Source organism: Procambarus clarkii, chromosome 2 (genome assembly GCF_040958095.1).
Source record: "Procambarus clarkii isolate CNS0578487 chromosome 2, FALCON_Pclarkii_2.0, whole genome shotgun sequence".
NCBI classification, from domain to species: Eukaryota; Metazoa; Arthropoda; class Malacostraca; order Decapoda; family Cambaridae; genus Procambarus; species Procambarus clarkii.
This window is the reverse complement of record NC_091151.1, coordinates 36,555,619-36,569,066: the sequence shown is the minus strand read 5'-3', so window position 1 is coordinate 36,569,066 and position 13,448 is coordinate 36,555,619. Positions and strand designations below refer to the sequence as shown.

The 13,448-nt window shown below is 45.5% G+C and overlaps 1 protein-coding gene across 3 annotated transcripts in view; it reads left to right on the top strand.

The window, feature by feature from the left end:
- The window catches only part of LOC123762232 (translation initiation factor eIF2 assembly protein), a 91,299-nt gene extending 78,147 nt beyond the window's left edge, over positions 1 to 13,152 (top strand). For 2 of the 3 annotated variants that reach the window (XM_069324311.1, XM_045748607.2), the window contains exon 9: positions 10,478 to 10,799. In XM_069324311.1, the coding sequence (XP_069180412.1) occupies positions 10,478 to 10,652 (175 nt within the window). In that variant the 3' untranslated portion in view covers positions 10,653 to 10,799. Of the gene's footprint in view, positions 1 to 797; positions 877 to 10,477 lie in introns of all 3 variants that reach the window. The other variant, XM_045748608.2, reaches the window with a different exon arrangement.
- Positions 13,153 to 13,448: the final 296 nt, after the last annotated feature.

Sequence of the window (13,448 nt, the reverse complement as noted above, 5' to 3'; positions counted from 1 at the left end):
CAGATAGTTGGTTGGGGGTGTTTTGTGTGTACATCTGCTCCAGAACTGACTGGGAAGGGTGGGGTGAACAAGATCACATTTGTTTAGAGAGATTCAGTCATTTGTTTAAATTACTGGGGGAGGGGGGTGGGGCGATTCATTCAGCAGGTTGTGAGGCTTCGATCTCTTGTGTACCCAGCAGTGGTTTGTATTGGTTAACTGACTTTCTGGATGCCTTCCCTAGTAAGGTGGCAGAGCTCACCTGCTCTCTTGGCCTCTGTGAGGAGAGCCATGTTCTGACTCTGGTCCCTGTTAGGCTGAACTGAACTCCACGGCCGAGGCACTCTAGTATTTTGAGAACCATCTCGGTGAGATAGCTTCAGGGAGCCATCAGAGTTTCATTAAATTCAACACAGGGTTTCCATTGGACACTGCTGCTTCTTTGTCTTTACGTAACCATAATTTCTCTCCTCACATATAAATATAGTATTATAGCCTTGTCTACAAGTACTATAGATAGGCAGGCGATGAGTCGCAATAACGTGGCTGAAGTATGTTGACCAATCCACACACTAGAAAATGAAGGGACGACGACGTTTCGGTCCATCCTGGACCATTCACAATCAACTTGATTGAGAATGGTCCATCCTGGACTATTCTCAAGTTGATTGAGAATGGTCCAGGATAGACCGAAACGTCGTTGTCCCTTCATTTTCTATTATAGATAGAATCTGAAACATAACTGCAATATTGTTTGTTTATATCATGTATCTATCTATTAATATTTTAAACTGCAATAAAATTTTCTCTCTCCATAGGCAGTATGGTCTTCCAATGGATATAATTGACTTAAGCACTGGTCAGGATCCTAAAAAATTCATTGATTTTCTTCAGATGGTAAGGATATTTTAGTTATAACAAATAGTATTTTGATCACTAAACAATGCAACATAGGAAAAGGAGTAATCATTGAGAGGACTGTGTGATAGTGGATAAAGCATAGCAAAATTTAAATTTCCTGAAGTATAGGAGAAGGAATAAACAATATAGGATGATTTATAGAGAAATACAGTCAACTCCATGGTATTCCATCTGGTTGGTACCAAGGGCAAACAAATGCTGTAGTGGGGTTTTATGTAGTGTGCATACCTCTTAAATACTGATGTAGTGATCAGTTAGAGAGGACAACTTCTTGTTTTTCTGGGGAAGACCCCCAGAGGCTTCCTGAAGATATCTCAATGATATTGCTCCTACTAATAGGTCACATCAGTCGTCTGAGTTTTGTTAGGCCTACCAGGGACCAGAGCCAGAACCTGGGCCCCCTATTTCTCCCCACCTACAGAGGCAGAGAGAGAGAGAGAGAGAGTGACATTCTGCCACTGGGAAGTATCCTGGTCATAAAAGCCATACAGAATTCCCACAACTGATGTAACCTAGTACAGTAGTTGGAGCAATCTCAGCGAGCCACCGGGGTTCTATGAGAAAGTGGCATTTCATTATATTTAATGCTGGTCTTATAATAATATACAGGTGTATATTAATATAAAATACCTTTGCATGTCAGCTTGAAACTTTAAATGCTCACAGTACATACACCTCACTCTTGAAATTTCGATATCTATATAACGAATCCTTTTAACCTTTCTAATGCACATATCAAACAGGGACTCTCATGCCATTACTGACCCTACTGAGCAAGTCAAATAGAGCTGATTTAGAGTACCCTACAAAATAAAAGTTTTGCACATGCACATGGCTACCATGAGTAGCACCATGCTGCAGCAGCTCACAGCACTGCCATGCAGCTTGTCCCCACGGCATTTAATATGGCCAAAATGAATAAAATAGCTGTGATTATTTTGCATTGATGGTGTCATAGAAGATCCTGACTGTGATGTCAGGATCACAGGTCCAGATATCAGTGAACACAATGATGGTGATGATGTTCACAGCACAAGACAGACGTCCACAGCAGATAGCCGCGGTTTCATTCATCTATGCATCATGAAATGGGACCTCATGTTCCTTTAGAAAATACTTGTGGAATATTATTAATTTTCATGATTTAGTGACATGAATCTGAAAATAATAGCAGATTTGGAGCTAGAGGAAGTGATGTGCATAGTACAGTATACTGGAAGCATTTTGCTTCATCAGGTCACATCGTCTGCTGGTATTGGTTGGCACCATGCTGTGCTTGGCTTTCATTCCACACCCACCAGACCCACATAGTGGTTTATAATGGAGCCTAAAAATGTAGAGTGATGTGTATATGTAATAATTGCAAAACGTGTTAGTTTTATTGTTCAAAGTATAATATACACATTGGTGACACAAATATATGTGTATACCTTTGTTCTACAAGTTCTGTGATACAAATAACAAAATAACATTTTTAACACTTGCGTCCCCGGCGTGCACACCCCAGCCCACCCCAAGGTGGGCCTGCCATTTTCCATGAGCGCTCACCCACACTGAAATGTGTATACACTTTTCAGTTTTCTCATATCAATTTTCGTGTTACATTGCTCATTTTGGTATCAAATTGTTCGCAATAGAATTCTCTAAAGCGATGTATGCTTATAAGGTAAATCAAACAGGCACGCTACCCACAGCAAACCAGAAAATCGGCTGAGCATTACCCGTGAGCGCGTAATCGCACTAAAATGTGTATACCCTTTTCAGTTTTCTCACTTTAATTTTCGTGTTATATCGTTCATATAGGGAGCCGGTCGGCCGAGCGGACAGCACACTGGACTTGTGATCCTGTGGTCCCGGGTTTGATCACGGGCGCCGGCGAGAAACAATGGGCAGAGTTTCTTTCACCCTATGCCCCTGTTACCTAGCAGTAAAATAGGTACCTGGGTGTTAGTCAGCTGTCACGGGCTGCTTCCTGGGGATGGAGGCCTGGTCGAGGACCGGGCCTCGGGGGGAATAAAGCCCTGAAATCATCTCAAGATAACCATAACCTTCATTTTGGTATCAATTTGTTCATGATAGAATTTTCTAAGCAGATATATGTGTATAAGATAAAAAAAAAAAAGCAGGTACACTACCCGCAGCAAGCTAGAAAATCTGCCGAGTGTTACCCATGAGCAAGCACCCATCAGCACACACACACTAAAATGTGTATACAGTGACACCTCGGCTTACAAATGCCCCTGTTTATGAACTTTTTGGGGTATGAGCCCAATTTCTTTGTAAAATGTGAATCGGCTTACGAACTTTGCCTCGGGCAATGTAGTTTTGTTGATATGCATATGGGCAACCTAGCACTTAGTGCCTGGTGGTACGGCCGCTCACATTTCAGTTTACCACACCCGCTTGGTGACGATCGCGCAAGAATTCTTTGTAAAGAATTTCATTGTTTTTCGGCTTTTCTGGGGGAAGCCCTGTTGGCTCCCCGGAGCTATCCAGGCTGATATATAATTATTAGCTTTCTGGCATCAGTCAAAATGCATTGAGTTCTTGCCTACCGGGGACCACGAGCCAGAACCTGGCCACCCTCACAGAGGCACGAGGAGCAATGGCCTATAGAAACCCCCCGTGTGGTTGGGAGCATTCTATGTCTGCCATTGACTGGATCTGGCACCCAGAAAAGTAGGCACCCCAAAATATTCTGGTGAAAACATTGCTACCAAAAGCCAAATGACAAAAACTCCCCAAACAAAAATTAGCAAACGAGTATGCCATCATCACGTTGCCATGCCACTGTCTGCACAACCCCCCCCCCTCCCCGGGAGGGGGAAGGGGGAACCCCAGACCCTCGCACCGGCAATCCAACTGTCAGTTCTTAGCTGATGTGCTACTGGTAGGTCACGTGTCTCTGACTCCTGCTTTGGTCTCAATTTCTGTGCCTTGTGGCGTGGTCTGTCTCTACAAGTGTTGTGTAGCCAGGAGTAATATTCTATTGTACTCGGGCTGATGGGCCTAGGGTTTCCTTCCCTAGGGGCCCAATAAGTACTGCCCTTGGGGCTTGGGGCCACCTTCCACAAGTCACCTTGGGATCTACCTCCACTGTGTCTTTTACTGATCAGTACTTGACCGCGTTTGGAGTCAGCTGGGGTTTTTGTTGTCCTTATTTGTCTCTGGGTAGGAGGTAGATTTTGTCACTGGTAGGGGCGCAGGATATTGTACAGCTAGTTATCACCTCATATAGTGGCCGGCCCTGTTCCAACCTGGGGTACGTTGTCTTCTTGTGGGGTTTTTCTTTCGTTTTTGTTTTCCTGCCTGGTAGGAGGTCGATCTTTGGTTGCCCCTCTCTACGCTTGGGGGTCTTTATATATACATATCTGTGTGTTTGGTGGTACCTTCCCTGCTAGACCCCCATGAGTGGACACTTCCTGGGGGTTAAGCTTTTTAGAAGTTTGCTTGGTAGTTTTGGGAACCAGTTCGCAGTACTCTACTTGGGCTTCCCTTAGCGTGTTACCAAGGCTTAGGGTCCTGGGAAACCCCACAGGGGCTCCGTGGTTCGATGGATATGACCATTGAGTCCCCTCTCACTTCGTGTGAGGTTGATGGTTGATCTGTTCCCTTGTCTCAGGGTGACAATCAACAGTTGTGCCTCCGCCATGCTGCCTGTCGGGTCGGTAATTCTTTTGACCCGGAGTCATGCGACGTTTGTTCCTTGTACATACTCCAGTTCACCCAAGTTACTGAACATGATAACATGAACATGAGGGTGCAAGGAGCAGAGGCGTTGCATGCAAAACTAGTTTAGGTTGCTGCAAGGCAATAGGTTCATTGCTTCCCCAGATGCCCCGAGACTACCCCGTTTTGGTTATAAGGACCTGGACTTAGGGGTGGAAGTTGCTTTGGCTTTGGTTCCGTCCACCCCTCCTTGTCTTTTCCCTTCAGTCGTTCATTCGGTCCCCGCCCCCTTTGCTTCCGGCTCCGAAACGTTTGAGGTTGGTGTTGAGACTTGAGTGTTGAGAGGGAGTCGTTCGGCTGAGCGGACAGCACACTGGACTTGTGATCCTGTGGTCCTGGGTTCGATCCCGGGTGCCGGCCAGAAACAATGGGCAGAGTTTCTTTCACCCTATGCCCCTGTTACCTAGCAGTAAAATAGGTACCTGGGTGTTAGTCAGCTGTCACGGGCTGCTTCCTGGAGGTGGAGGCCTGGTCGAGGACCAGGCCGCGGGGACACTAAAGCCCCGAAATCATCTCAAGATAACCTCAAGATAACCTTCTCGGGGCAGTCCCCTTCTGGGGTGGCGGAGGAGGCATTCAAGCCTAGTCCTCCAACCAGAGCTTCTGGGTCTAACTAGTGGGCCCCCTTCATTCCTGCTTTTTCGGCTGCTCCTGCCTTTCCTTTAGAGGCGGGGGGGTTTGGAGGACGGGTCCTCCAAATCCGGGGTTGAGGAACCTCGACCCCCGGGTCCTCAGGGTGAGGTTCCTGGGGCGGGGGAGGGTTGACTTGGAGGTCTCTGGGCCTCTGGAGCTTGGGGCTGCCTCTGAGTCTGGTGCGTTGCCCTTGGCAGTGCGTGCATCGTCTAATTACCTAAGTGTAGTTACAGGATGAGAGCTACGCTTGTGGTGTCCCGTCTTCCCAGCACTCTTTGTCATATAACACTTTGAAACTACCAGTCTGCATTGAAACTTTGAAAGTCTGCATTGTTGAAGCTGTTCGCGCCACTCCTGCGGGGTGTGGTTTCGCAGTTTTTTGCTTCTCGACTCGTGTGTCGGCAGGCGGTGCTCGCTTTTTCCTTGGAATCCGCTTGGGCCTTGGCTCTTAGGCTTTCTTCAGCTTTTTATCCATTGCTGTTTGCTGAGTCTGTGGTTGTGCAATATTTGCAGGCAGCTTCGGCTAGTTGCCCTCCTATGACGGACTTGTTAGACCTCTGAGGGGCTCGTCTTCCCGGGGGCCAGGAACTGACAGAAGGGGCCTTCCCGGAAAGGTCGTGCCAGAGCTCGGGGTTCTTCCCGCCGTGGTAGGCCAGTGGCGCCAGATTCGGGTTAGGTGCAGCCTTTGGTACCGTCTGTTTTTGATTGGCACAGGGATTGCCCTGTGCGCTGCTTAGGTTCTCATAAGGTGCATCAGCCCTTTTGCTGTGTGTTGGATCATAAGGTGCGTTGGCCCTCTTGCTGTGTGTTGTCTCATAAGGTGCGTCGGCCCTTTTGCTGTGTGTTGGCTCATAAGGTGCATCGGCCCATTGAAGGGGCAATGGGGGGAGGCTTGCTTTGTTTGCTCGCACCTGGTGCCACGATTTGTGGGCCTTTCGGGTCGTTTCATGTGGCCTGCGGTGACATTGGGTGGCTCCTCCTCCTTCAGGGGCAGGGGGGAGTGGGGGGTTCGGGGCTGGTGGGGCAGGCCTCTTCTCCTGCGCTCTGTCGAGTCATATCAAAGTGGGTTCCCTTGGGCGTGGTCGAAATGACCTCGTCTCTCAGGTGGATTTCCCGCCTGTTTCCAGTCCCAAAATGGGACTGTGCAGACCTCCGGTTCATTTTGGACTTGTCTCGTCTGAACCCGTGGGTTTATTGCCCCTTCTTTCGGATGACTACTCTGTCCCAGATCTATTTTCTGTTGGAGCCAGACTCTTGGATGGTGTCCCTGGACCTCAAGGACGCATATTGGCACATCCCGATTTATCAGAGCTTCATGGACTGACTTGGTTTTGTTGTGGGGTGTCAGGGTTACCGCTTTCATTGCCTTCCTTTTGGTTTGAATCTGGCACCTCGCGTTTTCACACATGCCTTACTCGGGCGGTGGTGGCCTGCCTGCATCTGTTAGGTATTCGGGTTCTGGCCTACCTCGACAACTGGCTGGTTTGGGCTCCCAGCCAGTCTGCGTGTCTGCTTGCCAGGAATTTGGTTCTTTTCCAGCTCGTCGGGTTTGGGTTCTTGTTGAACTGGCGGAAGTCCCATCTGGTTCCCTCTCAGGTTCGGTTCTTGGCTGGGTCTTGAGTGTGACCCTTGTACCGCTTCCTTACCTCTTCCTCTGGTGACTCTGCTTTGCCTGCATTCCCGCCTTCATCTATTTCTCAGGTCACGAGGCAGTTGCTCGAGGGTTTGTGCAGGAGCCTGAACTTTGCCATGATGGTCTACCTGCCAGGTCTGGTGTGACTTCATTTGCTGTTCTGGCTCCTTCGAGAACATCCCTCCCGCCTCTCTCGCGACCGCTGGGTTCGGCCTTTGGGGGCTTTGTGTCGGTTGCTGCATCACCAGCGTCCTCTTCGTATTTTTTTGGGTTCAGTGCCTTGGCACCTTCCCGAGCCCTCGCTCGATGTGTTCACGGACGTGTCATATCTTGGCTGGGGCTTTGTGACCAGTCCTCCCTAGGCCGGCCAGGGACGGTGGGGTCCGTCCTTCCGTCGGGCTCACAGCACTGTGTGAGAATGCATGGCTGTGTGGATGTAGTTTCGGAGGATTCAGGTTGCTTGCGGATCAGCGATCCGGCTCCATTCGGACTGTTCCCCGGTGGCTCATTGCCTGAACTGAGGGGGGAAGTGTGATGTGGTCCTTGGCTCTTTGGCACTGGTCGTTTCGGGTGACTCGTCTGCTGAGTTGTCGGGGTTTGACTTTCCTGGCGGTTCACATTCTTCGCAATCCATATCAATGGATAAACATTGTAGATTACCCTCCCCGAAAGATGGGAGGAGTCAGCGTGGCTCTCATGTGTTCTGGAGTTGGCCCGAGGGAGATTTTGTTTCTGAACGGTGTAAACACCTGTTGGTGTTGTGCGCCCTTTATCACAGGTAATACGCCGAATTAACTAATCTTATATCGCCAACCATAGCTTCCCTAGATGCTGGGGGGGTCTGGATTTTATATATCAGGAAAATTCCTAGTACTTTTCTCTACATATGGGTATCGTGGCTCGCGGTGACGCTACTGCCACCTCAACACCATGCCTCATCTTCTCTTGCTGCACACGCAATTTAGGATATACTCTGCTGGCCATCCTTCCGGAATCTTACATGGCTAAGCTGTGATTTAATGCTATAGTGCCTCCGCTCTACAAGAGATTATACAGTCGGGCAACACCGTCGACCAGGCACTGGTTCTTGGTTTTTGGATGAGTGTTGGGTGTTGTTTGTGGTATGTTGATTGCACTAAGTTGCATGCATCTTAATGTAACATTAAAATGTTCATATACTGTATATTGTTAATTGTTACACTGTGGGGCACAGCCTCGAATTTCAGTAAGTTTTGATTTAATCTTTCAGCGACTGATTCTTTTCGATGTTATCTGGACTCTCATTCATTGAACGTCATTCAGTGCTTGACTGAACCCTTTTATATACATTTAAATCTCTCTGTATATGTAATTGATCATATACATTACATTACCAATTGCTAACTAAGTCATATTAGTTTCTCATATTGAATGTCCTCTCTTGTTCCTAGATACCAGTATTTGGACCATGTTTAAGTCTTTTACTTGCATATTTACATATTTCATACTTCTGTAATTCACATTGTTGTGTTTTTGGTATGTGCATATTGACTATAATAATAATAGTGCTCGGTTCAACTCTGTACATGTTCAGTTCCCCAATCTTGAACAGAATCAATGTTCAGTTATGGCACTGAGTTATTTCATCTTCTCCTTATATAACACTACAACCTGATGTGTTGACATGTCTGCAGGTGGGTGTAGTTCTCCATTTCACCACTCCTTCCTCCTACAGTTCATTGTCATTAGGACTAGAGGTGCTGGGACTTACACCTCTAGCTCAGGTCTTTTCTTTGTGTTAATTTTTTTATTTTGTGCAGCTCACGTCAAAAATTTTCAAAATTTTCAGCTCAAAATTTTTTATTTTGTGCAGCTCACGTCCAAAGTTGTTTTCATCCATAAATCGGCGGCGCATGTGTCACCTGCACTGCGGAGCTGTTTGCGCCGATCCTGCTGGATGCAGTGTCAGTTTTTTGCTTCACGTCTCAAGTGTTGGCTAGTGGTGCCTCGCTTCCTTGTTGGAATCTGCCTGGTCCCTGGCTTTTAGGTTCTCATCATCATTTTGTCCTTGCTGTTTGTGAAGTCTGCAGTTGGGTAGTTTCTGCAGGCAGCTTCTTCTCGTTGTCGTTCTTTGGGGGTGTCCCGGGGGGAGGGGGTGGGGGAAGTTCTTCCCGGATGGGGCATGTCTGCTCTCCAGGGATTTGGTTCTTTCCCGGCTCGCTGGGTTCGGGTTCCTAGTGCCCTGGCGGGCATTCTATCTGGTTCCCAGACAGCCTTAGGTTCAGGCGCTGCTTGCTCGGTGTCCACCCCAGGGGTTTTCCCCATGGCTCTGCCTCTTTCAGTTGCTTGGTCCGGTCCATTACATGGCTGATTCAGTCTTTTTCTTGAGTCTTCACGTCTGGTGATTTTGGCTCAAGTCTTTCACCATGTCTTGGTGATCACATGGCTTAGTTGGTGTCCCACCTGCATTCTTTGTCTTGGGAGCAGTATGTGGCATACTGGCGGTCCTTCCATTTCTTTGTCTCTTCGTAGGTATAATGCATTTTTTGTTGAGGTGGTCTTGTCCTTTCTCTCATGGCTGTTCAGGACCGTCCTCTTATGCCACATACTGTACTGTCTCCTCATATTGTGCGGTGCTGGCAGAGCCATTACAGCTTACTTTCAGGTTTGGGGGTTCCTTTTGCACCGTTTTGCAGGCTGTCTCGGGCATCGTTCATCTCCGACCTGTTCATGTGCCACCTGAGCAGTCCTGGTCTTTGGACATGGTGCTCTCTTATATATCTTCCCCTCGGTTTGCTGTGGCCCCTTTGGTTCAGGTTTGTTTCTCACCTGTTTCTGTCCTTTGGGTTCTGTTCATCGGTTTGTTTGCAGCCGTCTTCTGGTCTGGTGAGGTTGGGACGGCTGTTTTCCGGGGAAGGGGGGGGGTCCCTGGGGTTGTTGCTGCTTGGTTGGTTTGGCCGGGGGGTGCATCTTCTTGGTTTCCAAGCAAATTTCATCGGAAGGTTGAGTTTCGGGTTTTTTCTTACTCCCTTTTCCTTGTGTATGCTGTAGTTTCCTGTTTCCATGTTTCCTGTAGTAGATTGATTAATGATCCCTGTGAGCCTCCAACCCTCTAGGAGGGGGGAAGGGGGGACATAAGTGAAGATGGTGCTTGTCTCTGATATTGAGATGGTCACCAAAAACCTGGCACAGTCACTATGTCCTACACATGCCAATGATGTAAGCCGAAGGAAGTTACTGAGTGTAACTAGAAAGAGGTAATGTATTCCTTTAGGCTCGATCCTTTATTTTTCCACACCAATGAATTTACCACTTTTTTGGTAAATTCTTTGTGTAAAGAAAGTAGTAAATTCTTAACTAGTCCACTTTTGTGGACTAGTTAATTTTACACATTTAAAATGCAGCTCTCACACTACACAAGAAACTACTGAATTGTAAAATTGACTGTGTCACTACAGTATTGAATGTTATAAAAAATTTACTCTATAATGTGTTCAAATATTTATCTGAGGTGACATGTAAAAAAAAAAAAAAAATACTGTGAATGTAATAGGCTAAAATAAATGGATAAACCATAATTTTAAGTCAATATTTTATTCTCAGAAAATACGGAGAGAGGATGCCGAGAGCTCAGATGATGAAGAAATTTCCAGCTGATCTGAGGAGACTTGTAGGTTATGATTTTGCAATACAGTATTTGACATCCAAGATTACAATTGTCGCATTTGTCATTTGTCTTGAAACGTTAGGTTTATTGGTAAGTTTTCTATATTGTTGAATATTAGTAAAAATTTTCTATATCCCTTTCATAGGCTATTTAAATTGGTTAATACTTAAGAGCCGAATACATTGTTTTGGAGAGGGCCACCTAACTCGTGTCCTGAGCTAAGCACTGGTCCAGTCAAGTCTTAGAGAGATGTACCAGGTCTCCAAGACTCTCCTTTTCTTACTGGGAACCAGAAACTGGCACACACTATGAGAGGAAGGGAGCTTGGGTATAAAAAATTAATCCAAAACCGAGAAAAGAAAGAATAAGTGCAAAAACAGGCACCTCTGCTCGAAAATTTGGTACCCACACATAACAAGGCAAATGGTCACTACCATAATGTAAGTCATCACTGTTGTAATGCAGCTGACCAACACTAGTTGGTGGCCAAGGTCATTAGGAGGTCCCAGGTGACTTACATTCTCACTCACCTGAATACATTCTCATAGGGGCATGGTACCTCTGCAGGGGGTCATCCTCTGCTCTATGAATAGCATTGGCTATCCATAGAATATTCATTTTCCTGGATTTTTTGTTATGGTTTCTATTATATTCACAATTGTGTTTATAATATCCTTGTTGCATGTGCCATAGTTTTCTAGTTTGCTTTGAATGAGAGCCAGACTTCCCTTCCTAGGTAGTTGACCAGCATTTTTCCTGGCATTCCTGCACACTGGGGTGATACTACAAGTCTTTTTGTTTGTGTGTCTGTCTGTGTGTGTGTGTCTCGTTCCTGGTTTCAGCTACTAGCTTGCTGATTCTTGTAGGATGGGGGGAGGGTGACCAGGTACCTAGATAAAAAAAACTGAATGTAATAGACTAAAATAATTGGATAAACCATAATTTTAAATCCCCCCTAAGGGGAGGGGCTCCTGGTTTGGTTGAGTCTCATTTCTCTTTCAGGATCTTCCTCTATTTTCTTTCTCCCAGTCAGCTGGTGCTTGCCATGACTGGCATTTGGGGTTTGGTAGCTTTGTCTGTGTACTGTGCTGCTGCTTTGTCCTGTTGCAGTTTCATGACATTGAATATGATCATCTCTTCACTTTTTTTTTTTTTTTTTTTTTTTTTTTTTAGGGGTGGTTTCCCCTCCCCCATGTTATCTTTTAGAACTACCACACATGGAAGGTGATATAGATGGACAATACGGTAGCTGCCAATTTGAGCACGATTCCATACCTTCCCCCCCTCCCCCTCAATCTCTGCTCCAAGTGTAGGGTGTTTGGGGACTTTCCCACACACTCTAGTGATCTCTATAGTGGGGGAAGGGGGTTTTCTCGGGTAGATTTCTCCCTCCAGCCTTTTAGAAGTGCCAAGCTTTCCATGTTTTCTGGGAGCAAAAATTATGTGCTGCAGCACTTCTGGACCTGCTGTTGCTCTCAAGTCCTGAGTGATAGGCTGTAGCCCTGGCTTTTTATAGACTTTGGGCCCCACTCTGCTGTATCTGAGCTGCACCACAACTGCAAGGTCTAGGGTCCCCATAACAAGTCTCCTCCTTGTTGGTATCCTTTCATCTCTTTGGGGCTTTTTGGTGTTGGATATCTGTTGGCCTGTCCTTGTTCTGTCTTAAGGCTGCTGTTTGGTCATTCTGGGGACCTTCAGCCTTGCCATGCTTGTTTTTCAAATGCTGTGGGTGCCATCTGCACTGGACCCTCCTCCTGCGTTGTTTGTTTGCCTTATTACCCAACGTTACCTAATTTTCTTCAAGCAGCGGCTAGTCTTGTAATGTTAATGCTTTCTGGTTTTTCTCAGTTTTGAATAAATCTAAAATTCCCAGACTTCCCTTGCCTTGTAGAGAGCCAGTTTCTGATCTTGTTTCCCAGTAGGCAAGGCTCTGTAAGGCTTGGCTGGACTTGGCACTTATTTCCATAGATACAATTTGAATTCTTTAATTCTTTTGTAGCTGACCAGAGGTATTAATATGGCCTCTGAAAGTTTAATTTGCTCTGACATTTGTAACTTAGCAAAAAGATAGTTAACTCTCTCAGCCAAGCACAATTCCAGATAAAGATTTTCTGGCATAGTTTCTTAACTCTATGCCAGAAGGATTTAATGTTTTTATCTCATTGTTTACCAAAGTCTAACAATCTTAATTGTCATTGATGCTGTTTAACAGTGTGAAACTTAACCTCTTGAACACCCCCTCCCCACCAAAAAAAAAAAAAAAAAAAAAAAAAAAAAAAATAGAGATTGGTAGAAGAATCTGCAATTAGGGAAGTGTCTTATGAGTTTATAAAGTTGAAAATAACTGTGATTATTTCTTAACCATAAATGTATTGTGGAGGGCATTTGAAAAAAGGGGGAAGAATGTCAATAAAAAAAACCCTTGCTAAATTTTATTTGTATACAAAGTGCCTTTTTTTTTTTACGGATCCAAGACTGACTTTAAATTCAGTATTGTGATATTTAATTTAAGAATTGTGCTTTTATTTAGATTTAATGTGAAATATTAATATCAGTATACAGTAACTTTGTTTTGAAAATTCTAGAAGTTACAAAATAAAATTATTTAATATTTTTGTGTATTCTATTATCATGGCTATTTACACAAAAGGTAGCCATTAGCTGTTCACATCAAGAGTCAAGATTATTTTATTTAACCCTTGTGTTGCTCAGGAATAATTAGCATTTGTCACCCAAAGGTGCATATTAAACAAAAAAAAAAAAATCTGCCAAACCTGTTAATTTGTGTTCTTTGATCATGGGAAAAATAATAAAAAATCTGTAAGTGGCATATATTGCCCGCTATAGGGCGGGGAAGTCTGGCAAAAAACAAGCGCTGACTCGGTGTGCGTCCCAGACGGTCTGTTG